Raw genomic sequence first — 23,761 nt, forward strand, 5'->3', positions numbered from 1 at the left:
AAAACCAAAGTGTATTGGCTGTAAGTGGGAATTTAATGGCTGTCGCTCTCCTCTCAGGGAGTTAAAATTCCCTGAGTTGCTTTTGGAGAAGCGCAAGAAGGACAGTCCAAGGTCCTGGGTAGACATCTCTCTGGGAACGCTGTGATAGGGCTGTGATGAGCAATTACCTACTCCAGATCCTGCTGCAAGAGTGCATGCAGCAGCACAATGAGCCGTTCACTGCTTGGGAAGGATCATTTCTACTATCTCGGATATGAACATGCTGCAGCAAAACGTTTTGTGCTGTTTGCTTGGCCGTGTGTCTAGGACCTGCTATCGACTAGTATAAATGACTGCTGATAGACTGGTACTCCGGAGCTTTCCACTATTTATTTTGCCCTTACTGTGCTGCAGCAATGAATCATCAATGACGTGACTCTCTGGTCTGGCAAACAGTCAGGGGTCTGAACCTCAGTCGCCGGCTGAACTTACTGTCTTGCCCCATCTGTTAACTGAGGACTTGCCATCACGTGTCCTCTGAGCAGCAGCCTCTGCCTCCCAAAGTCAGAACACTAAGTAAAAGCAGCGATTGTCTGAACACAAGCTTTGCCATGTGACGGACAAGAACCCTGTGGAGACAAAGCTTTCAGGGAGTCCTTGGGTGTTTGGGGGTGAATCCATTGTAGGGTGGGTTATTAAAAAAAAATAGCAAAAAGAAAAACTACAGCTTGAGGCATGCTAAAAAACATAGCAAAGCAATGGCTTCTTCGTCGTCCCTTGGGGAGACAAAGGGCCATTACTGATGTGAACTGCTGGGCTCACATTTGCAAAAGGACTTGCAAAGAGGCAATTTCAGCTCTTGTGCTTGTATCCCTCAATACAAACCAAGTAACTGGAGGCCAGACTACTCTACCTTTAAGCACATGCATAGGAGGTGGAGAGGTGACGGGTCTGCCTGTTGCAGGTGACTTTGCAGTTGATGCAGTTTCTGCTCTCCATTGAATTGTTGAAAGCTTAGTATGGCCTTATGCAACTCAAGTCCTTCCCAGGATATGATGCTGGGACTGCTGGGAGAATTTGATCTCACGCTTGCCAGATGCCCTTCTATTTCTCACATTTGAGGAACAGTAAATCTGGAAACTTTTTTTTTTTTTTTTAAAAAGCATTATTGCAGAAGAAAGCATTAGAAAGAGAATGTCAACATTGAAGAGAGCTGCTGGGGACAGAAGCCAGATTTCTGGCTCTGTGCTTGTATGCCTGTGATAAATGGACCAGCAGCTGGCTTTTTGATTGCACATTGGCGTTGCTGTAAGCTCAGAGAGGAGTGAAGGAGACAGAAAAGGGCTCTGCTTGCTGCTGGTGAGGGGTGGGGGTGAGCAGGATGCTGTTAAATATCTGGCTATCCATCAGGTGGTGGGTCAGAGTGAAAGAGAGAGTGAATTGAGCAGGGCATTTACCTTCCCAGGGCACATGAGCGCATGCCTATGTGAGAACAGAGGAAATATGTCACGGCTGGTTTGGGTCATATCTGGCTTCTGTCACCCCTCCCTAGGTGGGGCACTTATAGCTCATCTTCAACTGTGGCTCTGTGTATAGGCACAGGGTATTTCTACCTAACAGTAGGCACAGGCATTATCCTTGCTTTTTCAATGCCCCCGAAGTTTTAACGCACCCAGTATCTGCTTGTTCATTCTCTGTGTGGCTTTCCCAGCCCAAACCCCCTCCCTGTGGGAATATTGGGTCACTGCTCCAGCAGGGTACCAGGGGGAGGTAACAGCAGACTCCAGAGGTTATAGTGCTGGGCAAGAGTATGTCCTGATGACTCTGAGTTCTTTTAAAAGAAGTCAGTTCCAGATGTCCAACATGTGTAAACATTTGACTTCACCTAGTCCCCAGTTCCTTAGCCTAATCTGAAAAATCACCTGAGCTCCCATTTCGCTCCAAGAGCTCAGATGATATTTTTTCCCCCATTTCCGTATCTGCAGAGTTATATCTATTGGCATTTAAGTTCTGTTCAACTTTGCCTTAAAAGCCAGGACCTGAAAATACAAAGTCTGCATGTTTCCAAAGCCTCCTTTCCACAGGGAAACCATAGGTCTGTGATGATGGGCCAGCTCATTGCTCACTGTCAGTAGACCAGTCTGGAGACCTGTCCAGGGCTTGCTCTTCTCATGAACTTCCTGAGAGCTCTGAGGACCTCTCTGGCAACAGGCTGTTGTCTACTCAACAGGGAGTGTAATAGGAGAATAAATAAATCCAACAGAAGAAGATAGGAAGGAAGGACCTGGTTCATGTTAATTTAGTCAAGAAGTTTTCAGGACTGAGCACTGAGTCGTGAGGAAGCTGCCCAAGAGCTGTGATATGTTTCTGAGCAGGCTCAGCCAGGGGCTTGGGTATTTGGAGGACTAGGGCAAGCAGAAGGTGTCACAGGAGTCCAGATGAATTTTAAGTTACTCTGTGGAAAGGAGACAGTAGGAGGCATGGGCCATTCCCTTTGCAGCCTCTGTCAGAGAAGCTTCTCTGGGGCTTGTGCATCAAGATATGAACCTCCTCTCCACTGGTAGACATCCCTGGAAAATTAATAGGCTGCCTCACTTCTTTGGGAATTAAACTGCTTTTGTGGTATTTGGGGCCATGCTAGAGTAGAAGAATGCATATTTTTTTCTCCATTCTCAAGCAGCTGGAATAGATTTGGTCCCATTACTGCCATTATTTGCAATTTCCATTTTTATGGGCCATAATGGGGATGTGATTCTCAGGCAGAGCTGGAAGCTACAGTGAAACATGGGGGTTTTGTTTCTTGCAATTCAGCTACTGTTCAGTATGCTTTCCTAAGCCCAGCAGATCTGGGTCTAGTCCAAGGCAGACACCTAGTGTTTTTGTATTGCTTATACTTTTCCCGTGAGCCACGCTCAAAGCCCTTGTTGATGCTGTCTTCTTGCAGCAACATGAGGATCTGTTTAGAATTACTCTTGGTGACACACTGTAAAGCAAGTTTTCACTGGAGCTCGAAGCTGTAAACTGATTCAGCTAACAGTGTCCCTCACCTGAAATACCTGTCAAAGTTAGTAACTAACTCTAAATGGCCAGAAAATTAATCACAAAATAAACTGCCTTTCTGTACTTATCCTCAGTTAAAATGAGCTGGACCAGCTTTCCAGAAATGTCATTAATTAAGGTTTTCAGTGCTTTGTGATTGACAGGTGCTGTTGCGTTTCCAACAGCCTTGCAGACCCCTAAGCACGGAATTTAAGCCCAATGGGAACATGCTTCCCTGGTGTCCCCAGATGAGCAGCCTGGCTGCTCAGCACCGCCAGGGATCTGCCAACCCCGGGTTGGGAGCTCTGACGTGGAACAAATTGCCCTCAAAAACAAATGGTTGTTGTAGTCTGTCGTCTTGTTTTTGAGCCTTGTGCCTCTATGCTTGGTCCCTCCTCTGACACTTGAAAGAGCATTGTGTTTGTAGTGTCATTTTCTAGGCGCCTGCTCTAAGGTGCCTGCTGTGTGCAGGCACCTTACCTCCTTCACTTGTCTCAAAACTTTACAAATAGGGCCACATGATACAGCTGACATGCTTCATCCCTAGACTTTTAAACCCCCAAACTGATCCTGTGTTTCTGCTCTATTTTATTAAATTTCAACTCTCCAGGCCTTTGCTTGTTTCCAAGTGTGCCTGACCAATAAGTTCTATTTCCAACAGGGCTCTTAGCTTGTAATCCATTTTGATATGCAGCTTTATGGCTTATTTTTGTAGTCTAAAGAACTTATCTGATGTTGCTGACCCTTGAACCAGGATACCATAAGCAGTATTGTGGTGCTGCTGGCTTCATCTCTCTGTTTTCTCCTTGAGCTTTTCTTCTCACTGTTCTTGGACCAGTTTCCTCAGCCAGTGGCAGGGAAAATGATAGACCTGTGGTACCCAGGATACCATGATGTAATTTATTTGCAAGTAGTTAGCTATCAAACTGAAGCATTTTTAAATCAGCCTGCACTGAGATAGCTGGGAGAGGCAGCAGCTAGCTCCCAGTTGTGGATCAAACATGAAATTCATAGAACCTGTGAGTGCACAGTCCATACCTGATGCCACGAGAAACCTCTAGGTCACTTCACTCCTTTGTGGGGAAGAAGGGCTCCCCTTCACATTGCTCCCTCCTCCAGAAATGGCTGTTTTTAGGAATCTTTGTCAAGGACTTCCGCAGAAAAGCATGGTGGGACATTCCTTCTGGAAGCTCTTGCACTTGTTAGCAAAAGGAAATCAGTACTGAACAAACACTTCTAGAGCTTCTTAGGCTGGCCTCAGAGAAATGTGCTGGGAGTGGGTGGGATCTGGGTTGCCTCTGAGCTGACTGTCTGCACAGTCCTAACAGTTTGCTTTTCCTCTGTCCTGCTGCTTCCCCAGGTTGACATCCTCTCTTGTTTATTTGAAGTGAGAAATGTGATGAAGCTTTTGTGGAAAGTATTCAGAACATGCACTTAGCTGGGGACACAGAAGGAGGTTTAAATAGAACAAGAAATTTAAGTACTTTGTTCTTAAGTCAAGGACTTCCTGTGTCTTTACTTAGAAAGGACACCTACCTGGAGCCTAAATACAAGAGCGAGATTCATACAAAATGAGCTGATGGTCATGTACTGTGGGGGTGGAAGGTTTCTGGCTGCCACCTCTGGAATTAGCTTTATTTACCAAACTCTGGTCTTTATGGTAAAGCTCAGATTGAGGTAGCAGAGTTGGAGATGCATGACATCTCAAAGATGACTCTTATCCCGCTTGACTGATGTGTTTTGTGTCAGGGTACAGCAAACCAGTTGGACAGTTCAGAAATTGTGGCATTGGAGAAGGGACTAAGGAGACACACCATTCCCTGGGGACACAAGGCAATCACTCAGTCAAGGGACATACACCTTGGGAGCTGAACAAATGAACTCCACCATGCTGTGCCTTAGAAAAACTCATTGGAACATAGAGTCCTATGTTGTCTTCAAAAAAGAAGTGAAAGTATCTTCCTGCTACTGTCTGGTAATGAATGAGCTGGGAACTGGTTTCGTGAGGCTCAGAGCCACATGGGCTGTCTGGGAGGTGTCTCAAATAAAATGTATTCCAGGAATCAATGTATTATCTTGTCTGTGCCAAGTCTTCCATTAGCAGGGGTGACAACAAGAAACTCTCGTTCCTTTAGATTCTTGAAACTGGGAAACTATCCAGGAAATATTAGAAGTTAGGCAGCCAATAAGCTGTATTTGTCTTTTATTGTCCAAGGTGTAAATAAGCAATGGGAAAAGTACACATCCTAGATGTATTAATATACAGCCTGATGCCAGGACTCTTGCCCCGGTCTTGACTGAGTGCCTCTCATTTAGCAGTATTTCCCTGACTGCAGATATTGCTTGCAAAAGCAGAGCAGGGCCATCATGTTTTTTGATTTGAAAGTCTTGCAACTTTCAGGCTTTCAGCAAAGATGGGAACTAAAGTTTTCCCTGGTTTGAAAATGAGAACTCAGTACGAGAATGGCAATAAAGACTAAGAACTGCTATTATGGTGTTCTGATAAAGAGCTATCTTTGGGGAAGCAAATGCGTGTATATAGGGCAGGACTTATATTTTGCTTTTTATGGGAAATGTTATAAGACAGGGAAACAAATGCTTTTAGCCCAGGAACAACAGCTCACCCTGAAAAAGTAGTGGCCTCTGCTTGATCAGTCTTGCACCTGGTTATTGCAGGAGGTGTCACACAGATTTCTCTGAGAAATCTGGTACTCAGAGTATGTTTAGCATGAGTCTAAACCTTGATTTTTCCAGCTTACCTCTGTGCCAGAAGAGGATATGTCACAGATCTGCCTAAGTGACTCCCTGCTTCTAAACTACTGAGATAAATCTTGACATAGTTGTACGTGTATGTGTAATGGTGATGTTGCTTATGTCTCTGTAAAGTAAAATTATGTTGTACAATAACTGAATTACAAAATTCCTTGTTCAAAAGGGCATACTAGACTCTGTCTTCAACATTTATAGAACATGGAAGTGAAATGAATGCAATTAATGGTGATGCTGCTGGGAGATAAGGTGCTTCATTAAATCAGATCTCCTGAGCATAGTTATGTTGTATTTGTCTTTTGAACATACAGCCTGCTCTGTTTAAGACTTCATATGGCATGAGATAGGCAAGAAGCACTTATCTGGAAAATATAAGTTAATCACATTATTAATGTGGAATATACACCAAAAGTCAGGTTTATTTTTGTGCTTCTTTCATCATCTTCTGTTTTTTGTTAAACTGACATGTAGTTTGGTAGATGTAGTGGGCTTACTTCTGAGAAGCAATTCTAAGTAGGAACTGATCAAGACATTTCTGATTAAAGGCACATTTGATCTTTGGTTTTATTCAGTATTTACAAAGGAGAAATTATTGTTACAAGATCTCTGCTGCACCTCGTAGTGCGCCTGAATTCCTACCTATGCCTAACCAGAGATTTGGGGTTTTTTTTTTAAAGTTGTAGAGTATTTGGTAACCTCATTTAAAAAAGTAGACCCTGCATATCTGAAAAATGTTATCTTTATGTGAAAATAAAAGGGGAGTACTCAGTGTGTGAAGGGGGCATTGGAGGAAAATTTAAAGACTTGGAAGTATATTATAAGGAGCAAAACATAATGCCAAAGTTCTGCAAACTCCAGGTAGATGGTGTAAGATTGGAATTTGTGATGGCATAGGGCTTTGCACAAGAGCTCTTGTGTTAGCGGTAGTGTTAGCGGATCCCAAACAAAGTAATTGCAGCAGCTGCCCTTCCTCCAGGTAAATACCATGATCTTAATCTAATGCTAATTTAATGAGTGAATTTTAGCTTATATTTTAGGTGACGGTCTAATGGTTTTTAAGGATTGTACTTGCATTAGTCTTGCAGCGATATCCGTTCATATGTGGATGTAAATTATGTAACACTTGATCTGCTGCATGGGGGAGAGCAGAGCCAGGGTTTCCATACTTCATCGTATGAAAAGCAGAGACAGATGTGGCTGCTGGACTTCCACCTAACTTCCCTGCAAGGGGAGAGGCCCTAAGGCTTAGGCAGTGCCTGGAGACTCACTGTGTCTGGGGTTTTTTCCTACCTCTATCGCACATTTCCCATATAACTCTGCAAGCTGCTCGGAGGACATCTCAGACCTTTATCTGTATTAAGACTGTGGTAAAGGATTGCACTGTTCAGGATGAGTTTTCAGCCCCAGATCCAGAAAAGGCAGGAACTTCTGCTGGTGTAAACTAAGGAAATTGCATGGACCAGCAGAAATCTTGATTTTTCTGGGTTTGTTACTTGGAGCCCCTCATGCCTTGCCTGTCAGTCCGAATCTTGGCAGTCTCATAGCCTGAGGTGCATGCAGAGCTGGAGCCACTGCTCTGGCCCCAATGTCTCCTGAGGTCCTGCAGTGTCTGGCAGCTCCAGCACACACCTGCTCCCAAATAGGAGTGCACTCCTAGCACGTCCTGATTGACTGTGCAGCCCACACACGGCAATTTTAAAAACATTTAAAGAGCCTGTCTTCTTTGCTTCATCTTGACAATTGATTTTAATCAGTATTATCAGCTGCTTAAAACACTTAATTCTCTGGAGCGCTATACCATTCAGTCTCCAGGAGATATGTGGAGCGGAGGAACAGTATCAGTGATGTTATCAGTAGTTTTGTTCAGGAGGAGGTGGTCTGAAGTCCTTGTTTCATCCTTCATGGTCCTACCTCAGCTTGCTGCTGTTCTCAGTAGTGTGGCACATTTTCAGCTCCATGCCATCAGTGGAAGCAAGTCAGTGTGCAGAACGTTTCTGATGTTCAAGCCAGCATAAAAGGAGAAAACCTCATCCCCTCCCGCCCGCCTCACTGCTGCAACAACTTTTTTGGTTAAAAAAAAAAAAAAAAAAAGCGGCACTCAAATAAACTAATCATGTAACTGAGTTATTTTGATATGTGGAACGTTGTTTATTTCTGGCTTGTCAATACTTTAATTAATTTCAATCTGTTTCTAAAACAGAAGTGAAGTACATAATTGAATTAAATCTGTTAGAAGTTGTCCTGCCATCTGCACGGTCTGAAGCGAAGCAGCACAGGCAGTGTAGCATTTGAAGGCATTAGAAGAAGTTATATGCTTCTGGATGAATGCTGACTTCTGATTAATTTTTTTAGGTGGCAGTAGAAAAGAATATGGTAACATCTAGAAAGCCATAGATCAAATATCATCTTCCCTATTGTAATGTTTCTATACTGAGACACGCGTTGTTAGGTTTACTTATAAAATAACATATCTTGATTTTTTTTTTTAAAGTATTTAACACCCAGTCTTTGATTTTATGCCTAGGAATAATCGGGGAAGTAGAAAGGAGGAGAGGCAGATGACAGCTTATTTGTAGTTAAAGACCTACATGAAGTATCGTGTCAGCTGGAGTTATAGAGTGGGAAGGCATGGCTTGGTTGAAAACAAAGCAGACCAACTCCTCCACGTATTCCCCACACACTTTTAAGCCATTGAGAAATCAAGAAGAAAGCTCTTTTCTAGGCTACCCTGGCAAAACTCACTGCTCTGAGCTTGTGCTTTTCATCACCTTCAGTGAGAATTACAGACAGCCCTTGTTATGAAGTGCTCACTACGGTCCCTGGCTACCTCCAGGAGATGCTCCAGGTTACCTCTGCAAGCAGAGTTATTCCTCTTCAGTTTGGAAATGGGCCATCCAGCCTCCTTTTTATCAGCTGCCCTCTTCTTCCCTCAAAAGAAAAGTCTTATTTATTCAACCCTCACTCTCTTTTCCATCTCTCTTACTCCCGTAGGAGTGTCTGTGCAGTGCCTGAGGTGCTCTCAGCACCAAGCTATTTATTAACGATTTTTTTCCCACTGCAGTGGCAGGGAGATTAGGGTGTGACATGTGTAATGAAAACCAGAGCAGCAATGTGCATGGTCTTACCAACAGGACTGATCTATGCAGTTTAATTGCTGCATAAAATATGCAAAAGCACTTGAGGTCATTTAGAAAAGTTGGGGTGTTTACAGGAAAGTAGAAATTGAGCTTGAAAAAATAATTACACTTGTTTTTCTTCACATTAATGACTATGCAGGACCACCTTTTAAATATGTCTATATATGGGTTTTAAGCATTCATTCTACATCAGTATTTCACCTTTTACCTTAAGTGATTTCTATATTCCTACTAACCAACATTCATTTTGTCTGAATCTCATTTCCTCATAATAGCAAACCCATCAATCTTTGCTTTATTAAACAGGGAAACATGCTTGGAAGCAAGAGCACTCAGATTTGATCAAAGCTGTTATGCAAACCATTGATTTTAATTTACAGCAATATTCACTTATTCCATTATTAACAGCTTTGAATTACTGAGACTGAATAATTAACAAATATTCCTACTCAATGATAGATTATTCAAAAGGCAGATGTATAGAAGCATAGCCCAGATGAACATCCTTCCTGTACCCCCGGTGATGCACATCCCTATTTAATGTTCCCCAGAGGAGCAATACAACACAGCATGAGAGAAATACTCTTTGGAGAGATCTCCCAAGTGCTTCCAAAACTATTATCACAGCAAATGCTCCATACACAAGTGTGCCAGTGTGCGTTTCTGACCGGTTTGTCTTCGTTCAAAGCCCTGGGCTGTGGCCAGCTGAGTTAAATGGTGCAGACCAGGATGCCACCACCTTCAGGGCAGGGTGGCCTGTGTACACTGGATGGGAAATGTGGACTTAAAACTTAAAACCCTGCTTCCTGGCTGAAGTCTTCAAGCAGGGCAATATTTGGTGAAATGTGGCTCTGTGCTGGTCTCCTTTGGCATTTCCAGAGATTGTTTTCATGAATAAAACTCAAAATCTCTGCACCCCAGAAGACCTGTGGTGGGGCATTCTCTTCAGTGTCTGTTCACGTGCATAGTTCTCTGCAGCTAATGAGGCTGGAGGGGGTGAAGGTCTCTCTCCTGGGCGATAAACAATAAGCTCAAGAAGACATCTGTGGAAGCACAGAGCAGATCTAAATCTTCACCTGCTGTTATGGTCCCTGTCATTCTTCATGAGCCAAAATGACAGGAAAACATCTGGGATTCTTACACAAGGAGACAAACAATACCTGCCTTGCAAGGACAAATCTCCTTTCCACCCAAACCCACATCCCTGCACTCTGGGTGTCATTGCTTAGCAAAACCCAGCTGAAATTCAGTGCTGATCCACCACCGCAAAGCACCAAACTTGGGCAGTTATAACTTCAGAGTTATAACCTCCTTGCAGCTGTTGGAGTTTTACCTTCCATGCAAAAAATCCTGCTGCTAAGGAAGAGCACGGAGGTGTCTCCAGCTATTTCTGTCCTAGATGCATGGTGAAAATCATAATTTCTCTCCACCTCCAGAGCCCTTTTTTTATGGCATCCCTCAAGCTCCCTCCTCCTCTGGTCCTGCAGAACCTCCTGTGCCCGTCCCAAGGGGAGCAGGTGCACTGAGCAGTCAGCAGCACTCCAGGGCAGCTGGCTTGCCCCTGCTGTGCTACCCCACCCAGCTGTGTGGCATGGGGATGCTGTCACCGCTGGGGAGGGAGCAGCTGAGGGTATGCCTTGACAAAAGGGATGCAGTGCTCCTGAGGAGTGGTCATGGTGTGAAGAGCCTGCTCTGGTGCCTGGGGACAGGGCCATCCTTTCGGTGGCAATAGCAGACGGCAGCCTTGACATTTGCCAGGGTTTCCTGCACAGGCACAGCAGATTTCCAGTGGGAGGTGTGTGGGCAGTTAGGTTCACCCATGCACTTATTACATGTTGACTTGATTATTGTGAAATGTTTATGTCCAAGTGTAAACCCGTTGCCATTAGGATCGGAGCAGCTCATTCAAAGAACGGTTTAAATCAAAATGCTGCACTTGCCTCTCCACCTCCCTCTGTGGGATGAGGCCTGACACCAAGTGCCTTTTGCTGGGCAGAACAGCAGCCAGCCTGACAGCCAGCATCCTCGCTGTGGGGAGGGGACAGGGATCTCTCAGCAGGCAGCCTCAAAACCCCGCAGCTTCCCCCAAAAAAGAGCCACCAGGCTTGGTCACCAGCCGCGCTCCCAAGGCACTGCATGGTGGAGTGAGAAGCCCCGTCCATGGCCAATGGCCATCTCACCCCCCAGCAGGGCTTGGGGACGAGGGAGGTTTCTCTCCCTCTCTGTACGTGCTGCAGAGTGCAGATGCAAGGTGCTCAAATAATGCAGTGGTGAGAATTGTTTAGGAACAGCAGAAGGTGGGCAAAGCTAGATAAGACAAAACATAAATCTCTCTGCCTGGTTCTGTATAAAGTAAACCATCATCATCCTTGTTACCACTGTTCCATCACATTTGTGCTACCATGCTCACTTGGGAGGACCATCTTTTGTATGGTGCTATTCAGTGTAGTTTGACATTTTGTTTCACAGATGCAGCCACAGAGCAACGTTAGCCTGTTGTGAAGGCTTATTTAGACAGGTACAATTACAGCTCCACAGTGAAGGTGCCTTTGATCCCGGCATCCCCATTGTTCCTGCGCCTTTTCATCCCATCCAGTACCCAGCTAGAAGGCCTGTGACGGAGACCTGCCTTTGAAGTTGTTTCTTTTCCATTTCCCTTTAATTTTCATGGAGTCTTTTTCTGCTGATGAACATTATTAATGAAGGTTCTGACATTCGGTTGTGCTTAAAATGCATGTGCTGAGAGTTTGAAAGACAGGCCAGAGAGAGGGAAGGCAGGGGATCCACCAAGAGCTATTACACAAGCCCACTGTGACACAGACCTTTGTGGCATGAGAGAGCATGCAAGGGAGGCACTGCTGTATGCATGTAGGCATTTCATCTCCTACAGGTCACTGTCAGAGACAGGATGAGGGTTGAGGCAGATCCTTTTGATCAATAGGGATTTTCTTCTGTCACATGGGAGGGAGTATGACTGGACCAATATAGGCAAATTGCAGGCAACAATTGCAGTGTAATTGCAAGAAGGGCAGACACAAAACCCACTTGTTGGAAGAGTTGTCCAGGAGCTACTGACCCAAGGCATCAGGAAGCAATGCTCTCCAGTAAAAACTGGGAAAGCCACATTTAGTTCAGACAGAGCCTTGTCAGCATTTCTGAATGCGCTGAAGGATTGGCCCAGAGCTACCAGCTTCCTGGAGCCTTAATTGCGCTCACTGAAGTTGTGCTATGTTCAGCAGACAGCACTATCTAATTAAGAGCAAACTCTTTCAGATGCTGAATAAAACCACATCTTGACTTTGCCTTTCTCCTATCTTAGCATCTGTAATTGGCTTGCACAAAAATAAGTGTCTTGCTGGCTGCAAACCCATGGCTCCAACTGACCCCTTCAGCATAACACCAGAGACCTTCCTCCATTCGGCAGGAGTGGATTTACTGACAGCACTGAAAACCGGCAGGGCAGAAGAAGCAGTCATGCCTTTGCCTTTGCCTCTGAGCTGGGATCATGCGTTCCAACGCAAGCCAAAACCCGCTTCCTTACCGAGTGCTCTTTGCCATGAGCCACCCGTACCTCCTCCCCTGGCACACTGGTACCCCAAAAACCCACCTCCAGAAGGACACGTGCCTGGCAGTGCTTAGGGACTTTTTGCTTGAAAACCTTGTAGAGACATGGAATACATCCAACTGACCACTTTTCATGACATTGATTTAGTTTTAACAGAAGAGATGATCTGGAATTAAGAGCTACCTCTGCCCTCACAGGTGTGAAAGCCCTACTTGGCATATGAACGTATATTTATGAAACTAGGATATGCGGTTGCCTTGGACCTCTTTCTTATTATAGCTGTATAATTGCACTTGGTTTTGAGCCTGCCTATAGCTGCCTTGTGCTGTGTTTTTCTGTGAAACTAGTATGAGGCCAGGGCATCTCCTTTCTTCTTCTTTATTTGCTCGTAAACATCCTCACCCATCTGGATAAACCTATACCCAGTGATGTATTTCCTTGTAAAACATTGAAAATCAATAAATTCCTAAGATATTGTTTATACTCAATACGAAGAGTCCAACTTCAACAGGCTGCCATCTGGCCCACTGGTGCATGTGGCAGTGGGCAAAGAATTCATACTCAATGTGGCATCGCTTTTAGGGACAAAAACGGAGGTTGTGATTAAGTGGATGTTCCGCAATGCAGGCTCAGGGTGAAATCAGTTGCTAGAAGCGTATTAAAATGGCACAGGTAGTGGAGGCAGGACCTCAGCAGCCTCTAATCTTTTTTAGCTTTGCCAAAATCAGGCTAATTCAGTGAGATAAAGTGTAAAATTCTGGAATGTATTTAGTAAATAAAAAGTGACCCCAGAGGAAGTCAAAGTAAAACAGAATAACAGTTCAATTTTTCAATTACCTGAACAATCTCACAACAGTAATCCTGGGTGCTGAATACCAGCTCTGTACGCTGTGAAGAAATTTCCCTGCTGAATTTGTGTCAAGTGCTGCTTTTAATGCCAGTTTATTTCTAGCCACGCTTGATAACATGAACAAACACCTGTTCTCACCGTTGTAAGGTAATAGGGAAAGTTACACAAGCAGGTGAAGGTTTAGAACACATTTTGTTCTGGTTACATAATTAGAAATAGCTTTAAAATGAAGTGACTCAAAATTTTGTAATAAACCTAATGTTATGAGGAATTGAACAGTATTTATTGCATGCTATGTATTACCTTCCTGCTTTGCAGGCTCCAAAAAAAACCCCAACAACTTTTTTTGAAACATTTAACAAGATATTTGTAGAAATGCAGACTTAAAATATGTCCACCATTGTGTTTGCATGTTATCCTTCTTATTTTCTCTTCATTAACTGAAAGAAATTAATGATGTTGGGGTAGGGGAAAATTGTGTACTTCTTTTTAAAAAATTCTTATTTTTTTTTCCCTGATTCTGGAAAAATTACCAAGTGAAAAAGAAAAAAAAATGCTAGACTGCCTCTTATTCTGTGGCACAGAGGGAAAAGAAGAGAGAACAAGGGAACTATTATGTAGAAGATTTCAAAATTCGAGATGTAAAATCCTCATCTTCAGGAAAACCACGGAAAAAAATTGAAAAACTAAAGGACAGAAAACCAAAATATTTCTGCATAGAAAATAACATTATTTATTGAGGTGAAAAGAGAATGAAAACATTTTCATCCGCAGGCTCTGAATTGGAAGGGGCTTTCAGAAATCAGGCACAGTGCACTCCAGCTCTCTGCCATACATGTCAGCTTAACCACCCCTGGGAAACATGGGTGGCCGTGGGCGTTGCGGGTATCCTCTGCCTGCAGCCTTTCTGCTGATGAACACAAGGCTCGCTGCTTTCCCCATAGATATGAATTGCTCCTTGTGAAACGGTGCCGAGGTCTTGGTGGGAAGGCTGCCTCGCTCCAACGGGCGTGGGGATGCTGCTCTCACACCTGCCAAAACGAGTAATCCCTGGGCAATCCCCTCTTGGCACTGCTGCAGCTTCTTTTCTTTTCTTTTCTTTTCTTTTCTTCTTTTTTTATGTGCACCCCAGTTCGAATGAGGGCTTTGGCATAGTGGAGAAGATCGTGCTGCTCACCTTCATCTCCGCCGTTATACTGATGGCTATCCTGGGGAACCTGCTGGTGATGGTGGCCGTGTGCCGGGACAGGCAGCTCAGGTGAGCCCACCCAGCCGGCCACCGCCTGCCCTTCTGCGCGGAGGCACGGGGAAAATCCCTGCCTAAAAAGCCCTGTGCCCACAGCCGAGGGCATAAACCACCATAATGAAGGATGTCTCTTGCCATGCGTTGCACCACGGTGATGGCAGACTCTGACACGGGCCTCTCTGCATCTCCACTCGGACTTACACCATGGAGGTGGGATCATTTTAGTATCCATCCTCTACATTTTTAGCACTCTCAATGTCAAAAAAACAGATAAATCAGTAAAAAACAGAGCTAAGCAGCAATTCCTTGGAGAAGCAGGTTGGCCTCTACCGCTTTTCCACCTCAAATTTCTGGACAAGTCCATCAGAAAACTGTGCAGATCAAGGTCCTTCTGCAGTTGTGCTGCCCTGCTGCAGCTTGGCAAATGCTGCCAATGATCTGGGGGGGTCACAGGCAAAACTCCTGTCTCGAGGCTTGCTGCTACCCCTGGGAGTTGTCAGACCAGCCTCAGGAGCAGAGTGAGAAATTCAACAGCCTCTATTCATATTCTGCGTGGGATTTTTAATGGCTTTAATTCTATTTTATTGTTATGATTTAAAAAGTACTCTTCAAGTTAAAATTACAGCTTCAGTCTAGATCCTTCTCAGTGCTTTCTGGAAGGATTTTCTCAATTTACAAGTTAAAACAAAATCCCCCTCCTCTACCCCAAACTCTCCAATGCAAGCTGTGAGGCTGAGCCACATGCAGAGGCCTGTGAGCTTCTATTTGCCTCTTCTGTGTGAGCAGAAAGATGTGTTCATGCAGAGAACACAGTGGATATGTAGCTGTAGAAACCAGGAACGAGCTAGAGGTGACCGTATAAAGTGAGGAGTATATGACTATATAAAGTGAGGACCCTTCAGTGTGATGGAGCAAATTAGACCCAATCACAAGCTGAAATCCCTGTCTGCATGTAGAGGATGCAGCACTGAAACTATTCCACTCTAATTTTGTCATCTGTCTTGCAGGAAAATCAAGACCAATTATTTCATTGTTTCCCTTGCCTTTGCGGACCTGCTGGTGTCAGTGCTGGTGATGCCATTTGGAGCCATTGAGTTAGTGCAGGACAACTGGATCTATGGAGAGATGTTCTGCCTGGTCCGAACATCCCTCGATGTCCTGCTCACCACAGCATCAATCCTGCACCTGTGCTGTATCTCACTGGACAGGTATGAACAGAAGAGCATAGAGAATATAGTTGCTTTAGGTTTCTTCGGTGTTGTTGCTCATCAGCCGTAGCCAAAGCACAAATATGAACCTGCTGGGAACCATAGAGCAATAAATCTCTCTCAGTAGCTGATTTTGTAGAGAGCTTCCTCATTCCGCATCAGTATAGAAAAAGTCTGAAAGGAATGAGATTTGTATCGATAGAGCAAGCCAGGTTCTCAGCTTCTTGGTGGCACAGCTCTGTTCCATTACTGATCAGACATCGCATGGTTTCTTCTTCAAAGTAAAGAAAAGACACCTTAAAGATGTATCCAAAGGAAAAACCTGCAGCTGTTGCAGACAGAGGTGCACTGTGCGCAGGACATTGTTTTAGCAGGGACAGTACTACCCATTACAGTGTCAGGTGTTGCTCACTGCCAGGGGCTGCAGGGGATGCTTGGCTGGTGCAAGGCTTAATGTGTTGTGCTGAGCCCGTCTTCCCAAGGACTTCCCAACACTAAATTATCTGCCTTTCTCTCTCTTGTTAAAAACATATTTGATGCATCTTTCAAGTGCTATGAGATCTGCTCTTCCAGCTGCTAGCAGCCATACAGGCAGATGAAAACCAGTATTACTAAATGACACATTTTGGCTTATATTACTAGCTTAAACGGAGAAAGATCAATAAGAGCAAAGCCCCAAATATTTTATGGGCTGTTTTTCTAAGGCTTCCTTTTGCACAACTCCACTAGTGACTGATAACAAGGAGGCAAATAAAGCTGGATAAAAGGGTACATAGGCTTTGTGGGAGAACCTAAAAACTTCCTTTTCTTTCAAACTTTTCTTGCAAAATTAAAATGAAACCAAAAATCCTAAATAAATTATGGCAAACAATTCTGTTTTACTGTTGTCTGCAGTTTTTCAGGATAAATGACAGAACTTCCCATAGAGAATAGCAAGAATTTTTCACAGGATAAATACTTGGGAGAAAATATTTTGACTGGCTGCTCTAATAAGCAATATTTAGAGCTTTCATTTGAGTTCTGTGCAGAGATTTCACAGAATCACAGAATAGTAGGGGTTGGAAGGGACCTCTTGAGATAATTTTGTCCAACCCCCCTGCTTGAGCAGGCACACCTAGAGCAAGGGGCATGGGAACACATCCAGGTGGGTTTTGAATGTCTCCAGGGAAGGAGACTCCACAACCTCCCTGGGCAGCCTGTGCCACTGCTCTGTCACCCTCACAGGAAAGAAGTTTTTTCTCATGTTTAGGTGGAACTTCCTGTGTTCCAACTTGTGCCCATTGCCCCTTGTCTGGTCATTGGGCACTAATGAAAAGAGTCTAGTCCCATCATCCTGACACCTGCCCTTTAGATATTTATAGGTCTTGATGAGATCCCCCCTCAGTCTTCTCTTCTCCAGGCTGAACAAACGCAAGCCTCTCAGCCTTTCTTCATAAGAAAAATGCTCCAGTCCCCTGACCATCTCGGCAGCTCTCCACTGGACTGGCTCAAGCAGTTCCCTGTCCTTAAACTGGGGGACCCAGAACAGGTCACAGCACTCCAAATGTGGTCTCACTAGGGCAGAGTAGAGAGGGAGGATAACCTCTCTCGACCTGCTGGCCACATTCCTTGTAATACAGCCCAGGATACCGTTGGCCTTCTTGGCCACAAGGGCACATTGCTGGCTCATGGCCAACCTGCTGTCCACCAGCACTCCCAGCTGCTTCTCAGTGGAGCTGCGTTCCAGCAGGTCACCCCCAACCTGTACTGGTGCATGGAGATGTTCTGCCCCAGGTGCAGGACCTTGCACTTGCTCTTGTTGAATTTCATGAGGTTCCCCTGGGCCCAGCTCTCCAGCCTGTCCAGGTCTCGCTGGATGGCAGCACAGCCTTCTGGTGTATCAGCCGCTCCTCCCAGCTTGGTATCATCAGCAAACTTGCTGAGGTTACGCTCTATCCGTTCATCCAGGTCACTGATGAATATGTTGAACAGGACTGGACCCAGTACAGAGTATTTAAAAATACTATTACTTAGTATTATTAATATGGCCAGAATAACCATAATAATTCTCATCATCATGACAATTGATATTTAAATAGCATCTTTCATCCAAAGAGTCTGTACCCAGCCAGACTTCAAAACACACTTGATTAACTTCTCCATTGATGGGCAGCACTCTGTTTTTGTGGGAGAGAGGGGCCAGCGCATGCAGTATTGTATCCAGAGAAAAGCTGACGTGCAACAGCAACAGCACATTTCCTTATCTGGAAGTTTAGATGGCTGGAACACAAACAGGAAGCTCATTATCTTAAAAATATTGACAAATTACCACTTAGAGCCAATTACCAGTAAAGCAGATGTTAGGCACTGAGCTCTGGATGTGTCCTTGGTATATAAAATGTTGGGGTTTGATTCTCCAGGCTCTAATTAAATGGAGGGGGTCATGTAGAGAAGGGGACAGGAAGGAAAAATATTGTTTTTCCCCCTCCCCTTCACCCCGTGGTCTCTGACACCTGCACAGGAGGGGGAACACCTATGTGGGGTGCACAGAAGGGAAACTCCCACTGTTCTCCTGCCTGTGCCACCCTTTGCCATGTCATGAGCTCTTGGTCCTGCTGTCTGTCCCTATCAGCTCCCATGCTCCTGGGACAGCCTCACCTCTGGGTGGCGAGGGGCTTGGAGGCAGCCTTGGGACTGTGGCTGTCAAAATGCATGGCTTAGAGTTAATTTTTTAGGGATACAGAACAGAAATTGCAGTTTTGTACAGGAAGATTTTCTTCATGTAAACAGATCTGAGGTAGAGTTTGCAAACACCCAGCTCAGTAGGAGGAACTGGAAATGGGGAAAAAAACCCACAAAGAAAAAAAAACCCTAAGTTAAGATGGATTAGATTATTCTGTACTAAATGAAACATTCAGAGCAGAGTGTGAACACCTGGAGAGGACTACAGCTCTGCTCTTCCTTCTATGCTCTTTTATCCTCTGACCCAGGGAGTCTTGAATTTTCTCTGCCAGATGCAGAGCTGCCATAGCAAAGGGTGAGCATCGCTGCTGACAGTAACACATAGATGCTTCCCCTTGTTGTGGACAGAGGGAAACAGGGAGCTGAGCCTGGGACCCCCACTCCATCCCCCTGTCCCAAGCCAATGCTTTAATCACTAGAATACTACACAGAAGAGAACGTCTGTCTTGAAAGAAAGCAGGAGCTGTAGCCGTGTTTTGGAGGAGGCTAATTCTCTAAGCTTGTTCCATGTGTGTTCGGAGAAGGCTTTGGGAAGGCGCAGCATCCCCTGCACTGGGTCTGAGGGTGATGGACACTGTGCTTGAATGAGTCCTGTATTAGCATCACTCCATTTAAGTGGCTCGGCCTTCTGTGATAAAATGATCCTGCTTTTAAAGATTGCTGCTACTGAGTGTGTATTTGAACCTGTTGCTTGTCCAGAAACATTCTTCCTGTTTCTTCAGGTTTAGAAAAAATTCTTGAAGTAGAAGGAAAAGTAGACACACACACACACACACACACACACTTGGTGAATTCATTACTGAGTGATGGGTGTGCTGAAAACCTCTGCAAGTTCAGGGGTGAGGTAGAAAAGCTGCACAGTCTGGGATACAGAAACACAGCAGCATTTTTTTTGACAGCTGACAAACCTGAAATTGCCAGATGTCAGGGAATTATTTCAGGACACACAAATACTCTTTCTCTTTTGCATGTGAATGTACATGAGGTTTGCATGTGATTTCCATACATGTGCTGTTCTTTGCTCTCAGGCAGAGCAAGGGGAAGAGAAAAGGTTCTCCAGCCTGACACGGATAATTACCACAGCTTTATCATTTGCTTGGTGCTTTCATGCTGAAGAATGCTGCCTCTGCAGACTAGCTGCAGATCTGATCTAAATTTTATGTAATTTTCTGGTACTGTGTTGTTCTTGTTTCTCTTTTCAGAATGGCTTTATTGAGTGCTTGTTAGAGCAATGACCACCACACACAACACCATTAGCAGAGCACTAACAGCAACTTCCCTGAGACAGGCTGCTCCCCTCCAAAGGCTCTTGAATTTGCCATAGAAACTTTTCTCTATCATCTAATCTCTGCAGGGCATATATAGTTTTCCTAGCCATTCAGTCTTGCTGTAGAAGTTCATCTTGGATGCTGTTTTGACTCCATGGCCCGTCATGGAGCTTTAGGAGCTTAGGAGCTTTGCCACTGACATGAAGAAAGCCAGGATTTCATCTCAGATGTTTCAAAAGGTATATTTCTTCTCCCAGTACAAGAAGGCACAATTATGTCTGTGTTTGCTGACAGTGAGTGTCAGCTGGAAGAGAAAACCCAAGATGTGAAGAGGAGAATCCCAAGTCAGCTGTGTGGCTTTCATCACTTCCTGTTTGGTCAGACATTTCACTATGAATCTGATTGAGTCCCAGGTCTATGGGCTTCTGGGTTCTCCCAGGACCAAAGATCAAGTTCAGACTACTCACCGTGGTGCTTGAGACAGACCAAGGTGCCTGCTGTAGCACCGGACTAGCTCTCTTGAACTGCTGTAAATGAAAATATTATGGAGGTGGGTCAGTCCCTAGTCATCTTCCTTTCTTAAAGCTGTATTTCTTCCTCTGATTGATTGACTGACTGACTAACGTGATTTTCAAAATACAGCTTAGTAGGACACCAGTAGGGTACTGTAGCCATTGCTGAAGTTGTTTAACATCCACCTGGACATCATCCTTGAGCACAGAAACAGTCCTAACCTGACCAGGAATTTCTGTGCTAATTCATGAGCTCTTTCATGTCCCAAATAGTCTATTAAAAAGACTTTCTTCCGGAATTACTACTGTATATATTATTTTACATTTCTTGCAGTGCTTGCTCACTGGCATGGTCTGGCTGCCTGATTAGATAAATCAGGAAAAATGTTGTATAAAAGAATTGCTTTCCACCACACAAGCAGCAGACCCTGATGCCTGCAGATCCCAAACCCAATACTCCTTACCTGTCAACACTGTCAGGTCTAAACATTAACAAAGACCAAGTACATTAAATTTGCTTCCTATTGGGCCTGTTTCATAAACCATTTTCGGACTGAAATGACACATGAGGTCTTTCCCTCCGTCTCTTGGAGGAAGCATTTGGGTGGAAGAAGACCACCAGAAGTTTTGGGGAGGATGTAGACATTTTGATTTTTGCCCTTACCACATCTCTACGGATGTGCCATGGCCTCTTCCTTGCTACATTGTGGGGGACATTACACTTGTGACATGTCCTGCTGCAGATCACCCGGTGCTAGTGACAGTCCCACTTCACTCCTTTGTCCTTTTCACAGAGATTAATTCACTTTTGCTGCCACGAAGTTGGCTGCAGTTCCCAACTTCCTCAGCAAGGAGGACAACAGGGATTTTCAACACAGTTTGGGTGGAGTGGTGGATACAGAATTTTCTGTACCAAAAGAAGGCTAAACCCCATGTTTTAAATCTGCCTTTTCCTCCTTCCCGATGTGCCAGCCCCTTGCTGTGACTGTCCTGGGAGCATCACTTCCAGGTGTGTTTCAGTCTGTGATCATCCTGAGAAGGGCAAGGAGAAAATTTCAACCTCACTTCACACCTGTGCTGGAGTTGAAAAGGGGAAAAAGTCCAGACTTCAGTCACATTGCATGTATTTATTGGATAGAGTACCAAAAATTTTCTAAATTCCTTGAGCACTTTGCCAATTTAAAAAACCCTCTTCTTTTTGCACACTGAACTCAAAAAGTTGTGCTGTTCCTGGTACATATTAGTTAAAATATGAGTACCTGACAGCACAGGCTAATAGAGATTAATGACTTGATAGAGTAACCATCCTCTAACCCAAATGAGCAGTGTACCCAGCACGTTCACAGCAAGGATTTCACAGGCTAACAAAGCCTCCTAATTTCCACTGCTGCATCGAATTTTCCTTTTGGAACTTGGACTACAGGCTTTCAAAGCATATTTGGTCCTGTGCAAACATTAGCTGAGTTTTGAAAAGACTTCCAAAGAGGTTTTTTTGGTAGAATTCTGCAGTCATCTCTAGGCAACTTTCAGATCAGCTCAAAATACTCACTCTGATATGAATAAGAGCAACATGTCTTTCTTTTCCCCTCTTGTCTGCAAAGCCTCACACCTAGGCTTTAAAGGTGGCTGGCAGAAGCTTGAACTTCTGTGACATTTTTCAGTTGTTTGGGGATTTTTTTTTTTCTGCAGTGAGAACTGACTCCCAAACAGTGTTAAGAGGACAGACTAGATGAGGAGACAGTGGTGGACGGCCCTGCAAAGACCAGAGCAGGCAGATGAATGCCTGGGTTTCTGGGCAGGGAAGCATGGCTTGGCCCATCGTGGGGCTGTTCTCCATCACCAGGGCTTCACTTGTCCTGGCAGCTGGGTTGGAAGAGCACTGACAGCGCTGCTTCCTTCACAGGGTTTTATTTAGTTTTTGCTAGCTGTTGCCCTTCTGTTCATTCAGACTTTACAGGAGTATGCTTTTTCTAGTTAGTGTTTTTTCTGTGATTCTTATATTTCCTGCCTCCTGTTTTATTTGGGGGCATACAACTGTGGGTTTTTTTTTTAAAGAAACTGGGTGGTTAATCTAATCCTCAGGACTCAATTTGGAAAGTCATTCTCTTCAACATTCTCAGAAAGTGTTGCTTTAAAAGACTTTTATCTGATAATATCTTGTGTCTAGTTCCATTACTGACTCTGGGCGAAGACAAAAAAAAGTTATTCAGGCTTTAATTCTTAAAGGCATTTGAGAAAATCTGGAGAAATCACCACAGGATAAACTGATCTTACTGGTCAGACTCAGGGAGCAAAGTACTGCAGAAACTTAGAGACACTCTCAGTCTTATCTGAAAAAGTGTTTTTCCAAGGTATCAGAAGTACCTCAGTGCTCACTGAATCCAAATTTTGCTATCACTGGGTTAAGCTTTTTCATCATCTCTTTGGTATTCTAATATAAAAGAAAGATTTATCCTTGAATTATTTATTTATTGCGTGTTTTATGCATATCTATCCATTCTTTGTGCCTGTGCAATAAAACTAATTGCACTGCACATACATGGACCAAGCAGCTATGATAGAGACTCCAAATACAGTTAATCTGTCAGCAAAGGCAATTTTCTTCTCCAATTTGCAGTACAATTTACAATACAATTACTTCTCAAAGTCTTGGTGGGAAAAAAACCAACAGAGAAGCAAACAGGTCCTAAATGTCTGTATTCTTGGGCTTAGATGCACATCTGGCACCTCTGCTCTTCCTGCAGCCAGAGCATCCTGCACCCTCTCTCCACATCCTCCAGCTCTCCTGGCTGCATCCCAGCCCGTGAAGATTTCCAAGTGTACTTCTCTGCTGGGCACTAGGTACACTGTTTGCCTGGCATGTTCAAAACATTTGCAGATTTGCTGTGTAACATGCAGCAAAACAGACCTAACTCTGTGTTTGTATATTCTCCGCTAATCTTACTGGAATTCAAACATACCACATAATTACTGCTAAATAAAGGCTAAAGCAAAGCAGATGTATCCGAAGAGTGTCAGAGCACCAGAGTGACAGATGCTTGTTGCATCATTTACAAACATTAATTAACATTAATGTACTGTTCAGACACCAAATTAGCAGTCCCTTGGGAGAGATGATGTTTTAGTGGCTCACAAACCCTAGTGCTCTGCCGTGGCAGTCTGTCTGCAGAAGCAGCCCTCTCCCTGCACGGGGTGGGAGAGCGCGTGGGTGGGAGAGCATGTGCAGGGAGCACAGGAGCGGTCTGGTTTGGGTGGTTGGGCCTCTGCCCACCCTGCCTGCTGCCCCTTGTTTCTGGATTCTGCATCACATGGCTCTCCGTGCTCGTCTCTTCTGCATGGTGTTACAGCCACGCAGCTGAGGCGCAGGGAGATCGACTGGCTCGCCAAAGGATTCTTGAGCCATGGTGGGGCTCGAGGTCGGGAGCATGATGCCTTTCTCAAGGACAAGGAGAAAGCAGCTGCGCCCA

General features: G+C 44.5%; 1 protein-coding gene across 4 annotated transcripts in view; it reads left to right on the forward strand.

Annotated features, from left to right (window-relative positions):
* HTR4 (5-hydroxytryptamine receptor 4) overlaps positions 1–23,761 on the forward strand; it is a 140,588-nt gene that overhangs the window by 48,753 nt on the left and 68,074 nt on the right. For 3 of the 4 annotated variants that reach the window (XR_012662082.1, XM_075102059.1, XM_075102060.1), the window contains exons 3-4: positions 14,472–14,597; positions 15,593–15,793. Coding sequence is in view for 3 of the 4 variants with exons in the window: in XM_075102059.1 (XP_074958160.1) it covers positions 14,472–14,597; positions 15,593–15,793 (327 nt within the window). In the remaining variant the exon portion in view is untranslated. The other variant, XM_075102062.1, reaches the window with a different exon arrangement.

This window comes from Phalacrocorax aristotelis, chromosome 8 (genome assembly GCF_949628215.1).
Source record: "Phalacrocorax aristotelis chromosome 8, bGulAri2.1, whole genome shotgun sequence".
NCBI classification, from domain to species: Eukaryota; Metazoa; Chordata; class Aves; order Suliformes; family Phalacrocoracidae; genus Phalacrocorax; species Phalacrocorax aristotelis.